This window comes from Balaenoptera acutorostrata, chromosome 16 (genome assembly GCF_949987535.1).
Source record: "Balaenoptera acutorostrata chromosome 16, mBalAcu1.1, whole genome shotgun sequence".
Taxonomy (NCBI): Eukaryota; Metazoa; Chordata; class Mammalia; order Artiodactyla; family Balaenopteridae; genus Balaenoptera; species Balaenoptera acutorostrata.
In genome coordinates, this window is record NC_080079.1 from 9,522,586 (window position 1) to 9,534,822 (window position 12,237).

Below are 12,237 nucleotides of genomic sequence, written 5' to 3' on the forward strand. Positions count from 1 at the left end.
CCCTCCCCAAACTTCCTTTACCCAGCCTGACCTCCCTTCCCCAGGCTTGGGGTTAAACACTGGGTTGCTTCTGAGTAAGGCTGTCCGGGTTCAAATTCCAGCTGAGTGGCCTTGGGCAAGTAGTTCAACCTCCGTTCCCCCACCTGTAAAATGGGAATGACAGCAAAGGCTCCCTCCTCTCGAGGCTGTGAAGGCCGAGTGCAGTCACACGTGTAACACACCAGGCACACGGACTGGGGCACAGAGTGGGCACCCAATACGCATGCGTTGTCATGACCATATCTCAGACTCTGCAGGTTCACTTCTCTCTGGAATATCTCTCCTCCACCCTCTAATTAGGCTGTTTCCTGAGCACGGAGGCTGGCTCCCTGCTCCTGTGCTGGCGGAATACACAGTCCCCGTTTCACCTACGGCGCTCTGGCACCTTCCTCTCTGTGTCGGCCAACCTGTGCCAGGCCCTAGTGCTGGACCGTTTTCCTACAAAGAAAACCTAGAGCAGCCCCTTGCGCTGGGCTCCCCTCTTTCCCTTTCCACGCACTGCCCGCGGTGAAGAGGCACCGTGTGGCTGCAACCAAGTGTACTGCCAAGCAGGGCTGGCCCATCCCCACACCGCTGGATTGGCCGTAGCTGAACTCGGTATTGTTTTTCCACATGGTCTCTCTGACTGGAGAGGAGAAGCATCCCTCTGGAAGGTCCCGCGAGAGAGTTAGACGATTGCTCCACCCTTTGCCCCATCACCACCACCTCCCCTGCCAGGATGGGTCTTGTTGATAGAGAAAAGATGCTTAAGGAGGGAGAGGGGTACACTTTTTCCTCATCCCTAACCCTCTCGCCTCACCCGTGCGTCTGCATTTTTTGTGATCCAAAACCACATTCAGCTTGTTCAAAAAGAACCAGTTTCATTTTTGTGGGGTTGGCTCAAAACACGGGAAGCAAGGCGGCAGCAACGCCGCTGCACCGCCTAAACTGGTGCATGGCCAGGGCGGCGGGTGGGGGGGGGCGGGGAGGTCATCTGGGGAAACTGGGGAGCCTGACGGGCAACACCGTCCCTTTCAAATAAAAAGTCAATGTTTTCAACGACAGTATCCGAAATAAAAATGAATGCATGGTTAATTTTAAAGGGGAGGGGGGGGCAGATGCAGAGACAGAAGGGAAAGCCACAGAAATTAGACCCTGTGGTCCCAAAGCCTCAGACTCACGCAGCACAAGGCACCTTTTTCAGCCCCGAACTTCTCAACTCTCTTTATGCCCGCATTCCCGTCTTGTTTGTCCCCCAGGCCCTGGCGCGGTGTGGTTCCCCGCGGGGCACCCAGCAGCCGGCCAGCGGGCGGGATGCCCCGTCACCCTGGCTCCGGGCTTCTGGACAGGGCACGTCCAGGACCCACCGCGCGCGGAACAGACCCTGGGCTAGGCGCAAAGCTCGGTTCCGACGGAGCCCGCGCAACGCTGCCACCGCGGGGGCGGGTGCCCGCCTCTCCCGGCCAGTGGGCGCCCGGAATACCCCGCCAAGCTTCGCTGCCCCTCTGCCGGCCCGTCCGTCCCGCGGGGGCAGGTCGGGGCCGGGAGGCGGAGAGCGGGGAGCTCCCCGGAGCGCAGGTACCTTGGCCGCAGGCGCCGCGCTGCAGGACGATGACCGGCGGCCGGTGCAGACTCTCAGAGCGGCGGCTGGCGGCGCGCAGCCGGCACAGGTTGGCGTAGGTAGTGGCGTCGCTGCCGCACACCGGCTCGCTGCTGGCGCACACGCAGAGGCCGGCCTGCGCGCGCCGCCGCACCGTGGCCGAGGCGGGCACGCCGAACGGCACCACGCACTGCAGCCCTTCGCCGCACGGGCCCTCCTGCAGGCCGCACTCGGCCCCCTCGGGCGCGCCGCACACCTCGCAGCAGCCGCACGCGTCGCGGACGCGGCCGCCCTCGCAGTGTGCCGGCGGCGGAGCGCAGCGCGCGGGCTCGCAGCGCTCGGGACACCCGGCTGCGCCTGGCGCCGCGAGCAGCAGCAGCAGCAGCAGCGGCGGCGGCGGGAGGAACGGGGCGCGCAGGGGCTGCATGGCGGCTCCGACGGCGGCGGCGGCGGGTTGGGCGAGGGCAGGAGAGCGGCGCCGGGGAGAGCGCGGGAGGGACTCGGGGCCAGCGGGCGCGAGCGCGCGCGGCCGCGCGGCCCAGCCCATTGGCCTCGCGGCGGTGACGAGCCGCCTTGGGGACGGGCACTGCGCCCGGGAGGGGGGCCGGCCGGATGGCGGGAGGGCGGGCGGGCGGCTGGACCGGGGAGCGCCCGCGGCGGGGGCAGGGCGGGCGCGCCGGGGCACGGCGGGGCTCGTGGGCGCGGGCGGGGCGGCTCGCGGGTGGGCCCGCCGGCCCGCGGGGCCCCGTTTCCCGGTCTCCGCTTCCCACGTATCCGCCTCTCGCGGCTTCCCTCGCCGCGATTCGCGACCTTAAAACTAAAAAGAGGCTCTGCACGGGGGAACCTGCGGTGGCCCGGCGCGCGAGCGCCCGGGAAAGTTCCCGCAAATTGCCGAGTTGGGGACCCGCCCCGGCCGCGGGATGGGCCGTTGCTCAGACCCCGGGCGGTGGCACCGCCGGCCCCGGTCACGCGCTCTAGAGGAGGAGGATGAGCATCTCTCTGGAACTGACCCCCGTGCTCGGCACGCGCGACCGGGACCGTAGACCCTGTGCAGCCCTACGAAGAAGGCGGGGCCCGCGGGGCTGGCAGAAAGCCAGCGCCCAGATGCACCGTTAAGTGAAAAAAGCAAAGACTTTGCATAAGTAATTAGAATATAATCGTTCGAGTCAGATTCTTTTAAAAAGTTGTTATGGGCAGGATGCGTGCTTGTACATGCGCAGAATAGCTCCTGAAGGAGAAGCGAGAAGCTGCTAACGCGCTGGGTGGGGGGAGTCTTGGGTGGGAGAGGGGCGTTGTACTGTTTGAATTTTTCACCACATGCGTGATTCTCTCAAAACATTGTTATTGAATAAAAGAGCTCGCCTTTGATCTCCCACTTGAGAGTCTTCGGTGCATCATTTGGGACAGACGCCAGTCTAGGCGTCGTCAGGAGGAGCAGGGGCGACCCTGAGGTGGGTCCCCGTGCCCTGGCGGTGCCAGGCCGGCAGGTGGGCAGAGCTTGAGCCGGAGGACCCTGTAAGAGGCGGGCTCACGCAGCCTTGGGCCCGGCCAGCCGGACAGAGGCTCCCAAGGGCGGGTGGGCACGGGCCTGAGACGACCGGCCTTAGGGGGGCTTAGCGACTTTTCACTATTCTTCTGTGTTTGGGTTGTTCCCTTGGGCACGCGGTACTTTTCCAACAAAAATAGTTTAAACGTAAAATCCAAATATGTGTAACCCCCGCTCAAAGCACCTCCCAAATGTGAGGCATGTTAGCGTCCAGGGTCCGGAGGGGTCCCTGGGACCAAGAGCCTGGAAGCAGGAGGTCCAGGAACCTGGGGCATGACAAAGATGTCTTGGTCCCCAGCCTGTGTCCCTAGACCCCACGGCAGTATTTCCTAAAGCCAGAACCTCCTTCTTGTGGGAAGGGAGGCCTTCACTCAGAATTCACTCAGCCCTGGATACCAAAGGAGGGTGATACCTCTGCTGATTAGAGGCCCTGAGGGCCTGACTGGCTGTGATTACCCAAAAAGGGGCTGGGCGGGGTGCAGGAGAGAAATAATTAGCAAAGTCCATCAGGAAATAAAAAGACTCTCCCCACTGCAGGCCAGTGAGCAGACGAGATAAACAGGGCCTGCGGTGGTGGATAAATTGGTGAAAAGTCCTTTTCATCCAATACTTGTATTTTACAGATGAGAAAACTGAAGGCCAGGAAAGGTAAGTGACTCCCCAGGTCACACCACAAGTTAAGAGTGATGGAGCCAGAGCACCTTCTAAACGGTCTGTGCCTGCAAGTTCCCATCCTCCTGCCCTCCAGCCAAGTGACCAGACCGCAGAGTGAACTAGATGATTCAGAACAAAACATGACCACAACTTATCCGAGCTCCCTTCTTGTCAGAGAATAAGTCCCTGAGGGTCCCACTGAGTCCCTATCACGCTCGCACCCAGTTCTCCACTCCATCCCCCCACCACACACACTTTGCTCCCCCAGAGTTGAATAACTTGCATTTTCTGGAACATACCTTCCTGTTGAAGGTTTCTCTGCCTTTGCTCATGCTCTCCTCTCTACCTGAAGCGCCCTTCCTCCCCTCCAGTGTGAGTTAGTGTGACCTAGTGAAGCAAGCAGGAGCCATGTCATCTGATGGGCTTGGATTCAAAATCCTGCTTCTGGCCCTTAATTCTGTGCTTTCTGTAAGTTGCTTAAAGACCTCAGGGACCTTCACCAGGAAAATGGCCGTGACAACGGGTCTCCCTGGAGTAACTAACCTAAGAGCGTTTTTGGCAATGGAACCACTCCTGTGATGGTTCACAACCTAGAAGTGGTGTTTGTGACTGTGATGGTCAGAAATGCAAGCCACATAGGCCACAGGGCTGTACTCCTAGGGAAGGAAGATAGCACCTCCCTGCTGTTGGAAGCCATGCTGGTGGTTTCATCAGGAGGAGTCAACCGAGGGAGGAAAGGAAGACAGAGCAGAAGCTGAGAAGCGGAATTGGAAATGCCCAAGGTTTCAGAAAGACCATGATCGCATCACTATCAACCCCCTGCTCTGAGGATAACGCAGATCGCCAAGGAGACAGCTTGATCCAGGGGCCCCAACAAGTCCACGGACTCTGAGTTAGAAAATTAAAGTCCCACTGAAAGGATTATGGGGGCCCTGAACCGTCCACGTGGGAGGGTGTTGTGTGTGTGCCATGTGTGTCCACGAGAGGGCACGTGTGGAAGAACACAGAATAAATCAGGTGAAACCTGGCCTCAGGGGCCCAGCATTGACCTTCCCTTTGTCCCAGCATCTCCATATCTAGAAATAATGCTTTTGAACTGAAAGGGTTACTCTTTCTCTCTTTTATTCCTTCCTCCTCTGCTGCCATTTATAAAGACAGTTTCTTAAAAGATGCATTTTTTTTTAAAATTTATTTTTGGCTGTGTTGGGTCTTCGTTTCTGTGCGAGGGCTTTCTCTAGTTGTGGCAAGCGGGGGCCACTCTTCATCGCGGTGCGCGGGCCTCTCACCGTCGCGGCCTCTCTTGTTGCGGAGCACAGGCTCCAGACGCGCAGGCTCAGTAGTTGCGGCTCACGGGCCCAGTTGCTCCGCGGCATGTGGGATCTTCCCAGACCAGGGCTCGAACCCGTGTCCCCTGCACTGGCAGGCGGATTCTCAACCACTGCGCCACCAGGGAAGCCCAAAAGATGCATTTTTTGAATACATCATGAAAAGTCATTTCTCACTCGCCAGGTCTTGGCACAGATTCCTAGAGAGGACTTTTCCAGAGAAAAGGGGGCAGTTCTGAAGCCACACAGGCAAGTTCCCTGCCATCCCCTCTGCAGGCCAGATTTGCAACATGTAAGCTTTCATTTTGAACAAAGTCAAGTCTATTCATGGAGAATGAACAATGAAACACCACGGCTGCCAAAGCCTGGGTTTGGAAATGCAGCTTCTAAAGTGGAACCATGGCTGCGCTTCCCAGAAGGAGAAAGATCTCCCACGGGGCCTCCCAAGTGCATGAAGGACCCAGAGTGGTGAGGGCCCTGCTGCCTTTCCTCATCCGCAGGACCAGAAGCTAAGGAGGAGTGGTAATACTTTTGACTCTTCCTAAAGTCTTGTCAGTCCCCTATCCCCTAATTTCCCGGTCTCTCAATCACAGTCAAATGAAGTCCAGACTTCATGCCCCATGCTCTCCCCGAAAATGCCCTCAAATCAGGCTGCCCTCTGGTCCCAGGGCGGCAGGTATCCTGAGTTCCCCCGTAGCACCCATTCTCACTCTCTCTGTAGTAACAGAACCCTGGCTGGCACATGCCACCCAGATAAAAGATGACCTCTGAGCTGGTTTGGGCTCCCTTCCCAGTACCAGGCACGCTCCCATCACCTCCCGCCACCCCACCGTCAGAAGGTGATGACCTCCTGTGACAACAGGCACACCCTGGTTCTGCTTCTCTGAAGACAGTCTCACGTCCGATCGGTTTGGTTTGGTTCAGGAGAAACTTCTTGAGCGTCTGCCATGTGGTGGCCACTCTACTGCCCACCGGAGATGTGGTGTTGAATGATGGAGCCCCTGCCCCGCAGGAGCTCAAAGTCTAGAATTTCCTGCCGTGATGGAAAGGCTCTCTCTACTTGTGCTGTCCCAGATGGTCGCCGCCAACTAAATTTTTTATTTTTTATTTTTTTATTTTTTATTTTTAAATTTTTTTTAAGCATTATTCATTTTACTTTATTTATTTATTTATTTATTTATTTATTTTTGGCTGTGTTGGGTCTTCGTTTCTGTGCGAGGGCTTTCTCTAGTTGTGGCAAGCGGGGGCCACTCTTCATCGCGGTGCGCGGGCCTCTCACTATCGCGGCCTCTCTTGTTGCGGAGCACAGGCTCCAGACGCGCAGACTCAGTAATTGTGGCTCACGGGCCTAGTTGCTCCGCGGCATGTGGGATCTTCCCAGACCAGGGCTCGAACCCGTGTCCCCTGCGTTGGCAGGCAGATTCTCAACCACTGCGCCACTAGGGAAGCCCTTGTCTTTCATTTTAATTCATTTAAGTGTAAACAGCCACGTGAACGCCGCGTGAGGCGCATGAAACTAGTGCCTGTTACTCAGGAGAGAGAGGGACAAGAAAACAAATGCAGGGGTTTGAAGGACTTCTGTGAGGGGCAAATTGGGGCGTTAGAAAGGTGCTAACAGAGCTCCATCTTGAGGGATGGGGAGGAGCAGGAAGCACATCGTCCACGGGGGTGGGGAAGGGGGCGTGATGTCATGAGTGCGCCTAGTTGGGAAAATTCTAGTGTGACTACAGGCAGGAAAGGGGTCCCCGTGGGCAGGAGAGGCAGCTGGAGTAGGGGGCCAGGTTGGGAAGGGCTCCAGCTGTCTTCCTAAGGAAGCTGGGCTTACACTGATGCTGATAAGTTCCACTAGGCTTTTAAGGAGCTGTGTTTTGGCAAAATCACCCTGCTGCAGTATGGATGGTAGACTGAAAAAAACAAAAAGTGGATTCAGTAACAGACATTTAAAACTATAGATACATTATTCGATTTTAGGTGAAGGAGAACTTTGAATTATATTGAAGATGCAGTTAGCATAACCCAATAGGATAAGAAGCAAAGAGATTCCATTAGCTTTGTAATAGTTAATTCATTTCAGCCATGACTTCTTCAGTGCAAACCCCTCCTTCAGAAATAGTGCAAACAGTATGGATGTCTAAAATATTCTGGAGAACTTCTGAAGCACTTTAGGAATATTAGGATTTCTAATATCAAGTCACAAAACATTCACGGCTATTAATTAAAGAAGGACCCCCCTAGAAAACAATCCCAGACCTGGCTATTGCTCTGTTTCCTTTCAAGCCCTCAAGATCTCTAATTCAGACCTTTCATTAATTTAGACTAACCTGTCGCCTAAATCAACTGCAGAAGACCAACGGTCCACGTTTGCACTAATTAGCTCTTTCCAGTATATTTGCTTTAGAAAACTAAAAGTGCAAGGTGTGTGGCCAATTTTTTCCACTCTCAATGACCAAATATCAGACAGACACAATTTCAAATAGACCCACAGGCAGGCACCAAATTGTAATGAATGACAGCTTGTCGATTTTCTGTTATTCAGGAGCTACATGAAATGCTGAACAAGGTCACATGTACAGCATGCCGCCTTTTAGGCAAGATTGTTCGCGTTTTTTCTTTTTGAGGAGAGGAAGGGAACAAGCATTTATTGAGCATCGGCAGATTCCCAGCAGTTTAAATATACAAGCTTGACAACAACCCTGTAATATAGGTATTGTTATCACAACCTTGCTTTTGAAATAAGCAAGGAAACTGAGACTTGGAAAAATCCAGTAAATTATCGAGGTCATGAGTGCTAGGGGTGAGATTTGGTACCCAGGTCACTCTGTCTCCTCCCAGTTGTGTGTGATTAACTCTTCCTAGCCACATTGGAAAAGGCTTCATGGAGGAAGTGACATTTGAAAGTAGGCACAAGAAGTATGTCTAAAGGCACAGAACTAAGACAAGGCTGTTTAAAGAGCAACGAGGAGCCCATTTTGTCTAGACAGGTAGGAAATAAGCATGGGAAGGGAGCTTGGGGCAAGACTGTGAAAGTTCATATGCCTTACTAAGGAGTTTGGATGAGTCAACACAAACCAGCACCACGTCACAGAAAACAAACAGAAATGCAAACCCCGTTGGTGGTGGTTTGATGATGTCATCTTTAGGTAGAGAAGGGAGCATCATGCTACCCCCTTGGGTTAGTCACAAAATGAACCCTGGAAAATATCATTCAGAAATCAGTTGGAAAAAGCACTTATTGGAAAAAACAAAACAAAACCTGCCTTCAGAAAAGGGTTTTTTGTTTGTTTTTTTAAGAAAATATTTTTTAACATTTAAGAGGTTTTTTTAGAACGCGTAGTCTTTTTAAGGATATTTCATATTTTTATTGATATATTTATTTTGGACCTCAGGTGCACAGGATTGAGTAAATCATACTTTTTATATTTTTCCATTCAAGGCCCCTCTCTTGTTTTATGTATTTATTTATTCTCTTTTATCCACATATCCATCTCTCCACATCCATCCCACTCTCAATCATTCTGATGGTTCATTGTGTATCTGTTTATTTGCACGTATTAGTGCAAACAGGTATTGGTTTGGATGCATGCATTTTTACTGAGGTGCTATTGACATATAACATTATATTAGTTTCAGGTGTATAACATCATGATTTGGTATTTGTATATGTTGTGAACTGATGGCCACAGTAAGTCCAGTTAACATCTGTCCATCCTCATGGAGAGTTACAAAAATTTTTTTCTGTGATAAGAACTTTTAAGATTTATTCTCTTAGCAACTTTCAAATATGTAATACAATACTATTAACTGTAGACACCGTGCTGTACATTACATCCCCAGGACTTATTTATCTTATAGCTGGAAGTTTGTACATTTTGACCCCTTTCACCCATATGGGAACCATATGTGACCCCTTCACCTATATGGGAAAAAGTTCACATATAGAACATGCTGTCTTTTAGGAAAGATTGTTCAACTTTGACTCAAGGAAATTACGAGCCAGAATTTTAAAGGTACTCGTAAAAAGACTTTTTAAAAGGGAGGGGGGCTTCAACCTTTGAGTTATCTCACCATCTAGTTATATAGACACTAAATTATCCTCAAAGTGCCAAAGTTCTATAAGCGTTAAAAAGCATTCACTGTTTATTTATCAATAGGATCTCTAAGGTGCTTGGAAATCAAAGTTTAAACCAACTTGACCGAGAAGGCCCAGATTCTTCTTCTACAAACTTGAATTGTTTTCTTACATATATGGCCAAGTGTTTTTTTCTTTTAGTTTTTTTTTTTAAATCCTTAAACCAATGGGAACCATGAGATGTGTAAAGCTGTGAGAATATAAAAGAATTATGCAGCTTTCTCCATGTCTACTCTAAAAACCTGGACCAGAAGTCACTGACAGCTGAAGTCTCTGCTCCCATCAGTATAACCCCAAGCCCTGCCACCAGCTCAAGGGGCCACCCAGATGGCCTTCCACGGGCTTTGGGATTCCCATCACCCAGTCACATTCTCCCACCCAGGCCATCTTCCTGTTTCCTTTGTCTGGCACAGAATAGGTTCATTGGAAATATTTGTCGATATTCTTGATTCACCAGCTGTAAAGAACGTGTGCTTTGAATAACTTGAACCAGAGAAGGGCTGGTCCTGCCTGGACCTCCCTGTGACCATAGCTACTAGGCCAGGGGGTCTCAAACCTGAGCGTGCATCAGAAGCTCCTGGACGGCTGGTAAAAACTCAGATAGCTGAGCTCCAGCCCCTGGGAGTTTCTGTTTTGTAGACCTTAAACAAAGGTAAGGAAGAGCAGAGCAGAGACGGCCACTGCTCCCATTTATTGAGGATGGAGGAACTCGGGCTTCATCTAGGGATGGGGTTTTAATCAGGAATGGGATGTGGTCAGATTTGTGTGTTAGAAAGACCACCAGGACCAGAGTGGAAGCGGGCCTGAGGGATAGGGAAGTAGAGGGAGGGTTCTGGCAAGAGAGAAGAGCGAATGGTAGGTAAATCGAGTTCAGCTAGGATTTTAGCAGCTGGGCTCACATCGTGCAACAAAGAAAGAGTCTGCCGCTCTGCCTGCAGCCAGCTCCCTCGCCTCCCCACTCAGATGTCAAGCGCAGACTCTCCAAGGGCGGAAATGAAGGGCACACAACCAACTAAGCAGAACAGACTGGCTGTCCCAGGCCCTCAGGAGGCCGGCCTCTCCCCCGACCGCCTCCTCCTTGGCTACAGCCAGTCCTGGATGGAGAATGCGCCCTGCGCTAGGTGCAGGGGGTATGATGCAACGACAAAGGTACTGTCTGCTTGCAAGCCGGCTGCCCACCTGGGTCAGCTCTGGGAGAGGCGTCTTTTCCCAAGTCACACGAAGGTGCCCCAGAGGATGGGTGCCCTGAAAATTCTTTCCTAAATCGTTAATGACCTGAGGGAGGACGTTCTCCTCCCTGGCTTTAATGGTCCTCCTCGGTGAGAGGAGGTGACAGAGATCCCTGGTGTCCAATAGAATCACCTGGGGAACTTTAAAAAAAAAAAAAATGCTGGTACCCAGGAATTTGGCAAAACTTGGATAAATTCAGTAACCGACAGTATTGAGTCTGTGTTGATTTTTTGGTTTTGATCATTTTACTGTGGTTGCAAAAGGGGAAGTTGTTTTTTGTTTTTGTTTTGTTTTAAGAAAATACACACTGAAATATTTAGAAGTAAAGAGCCTTCATGTCTGCAACTTAGTCTTAAATGTTTCAGAGATAGAGAATGATTAAGCACATGTGGTTAACACCTGGGGAATCTGGGCTAAGGGTAAATAAGAGTTTTGTCCTATTTTTGCAATTTTTCTCTAAACCTAAAATTATTTCCAAAAAAAAATTTTTTTTAAGGAAAAACAATAAACACCAGCAAGCCCATGAAAAATTCTCAACATTGTTAGTCATCAACAAATCAACACCATAATGAGATGCCACTTCACATTCACTAGGGTGACTAGAATCAAAAAGCCAGGTGAGACCAAGAGAAGGCAAGGATGTGGAGAGATGGGAACCCTCATACACTGCTGGTGGGAATGGAAGTTGGTGCAGCCGCTTTCAAAAAGAGTGACTGTCGCTCAAATAATTAAACAGAGTGACCAGCAGTTCCACTCCTAGGTATACACCCAAGAGAAACAAAAGCATATATCCACACAGAAACTTGTACGTGAATGTTCAAAGCAGCTTTATTCATAATAGCCAAAAGATGGAAATAACCCAAATGTCCAAATAATAGAATATTATTCAGCCATTAAAAGAATGAAGTGCTGATACATGCTACAACATCGATTATCCTTGTGAAAGAGTCACAAGATCTTTCTTGGGATTACCTGATGATGGATTGCACTGAGTGAAGGAAGCCAGTCACAAAAGACTACGTATTATAGGCTTCCGTTCATATGAAAGGTCTAGAACGGGGAAATCTACAGAGACAGACAGTAGATTCGTTGTTGCTTAGGGCTGTGGGGAGGATGAGGGGATAGACAGGTAATGGGTAAAGCATGCAGGGCTTCATTTTGAAGATATTTAAAAATTGACTGTGGTGATGGTTGCACATGTCTGTGAACATACTAAAACCCACTGAATTCTACACTTTTCTATGGTGAATTGTATGCTCTTTGAATTATTACTCAATAAAACTGTTTTTAAAAACCCCTCTAGGGGGTGTGGTTGAGCATCCCTGGTGTCTAGTTTTCAGGGCCCTCCAGGGACTCCAGTGAGCAGCCGGGCTGAGAACCACAGGCTGTTCCTATGTAGTGATGCTATGTGAACACATGTTTAAACCGTCCAGTTATTCTATAACCAGGGTAATGTCCTTAGAGATCCAAATTTCGGTGGCACTGGGAATTCCATTTGTCTAATCCACAGCCCTTATTTAGTCAACCAAACTGTGCTTGGATGGGTCACCCCATGCCACCCCCCCTACAACTTCAGCAGGCTGGGAGCTGCCTGGACCAGCCACCTGGCCTGCCCCTTGGGCGAGACAGCGCCAGCCACAGAGCAGACACAAGTCGCACACTGGCTGAGTTAGAGGTGCTCGCTTGCAGCAGAAGCCAGGTATTGCATTGAAGTAGTACATTTTCATCTTGATTT

General features: G+C 51.1%; 1 protein-coding gene across 1 annotated transcript in view; it reads right to left on the minus strand.

Moving 5' to 3' along the window:
• The window catches only part of HTRA1 (HtrA serine peptidase 1), a 56,979-nt gene extending 54,799 nt beyond the window's left edge, over positions 1–2,180 (minus strand). The window contains exon 1 of the mRNA XM_057530322.1: positions 1,601–2,180. Coding sequence (XP_057386305.1) covers positions 1,601–2,165 — 565 coding nt within the window. The 5' untranslated portion in view covers positions 2,166–2,180. The remainder of the gene's footprint in view (positions 1–1,600) is intronic.
• Positions 2,181–12,237: the final 10,057 nt, after the last annotated feature.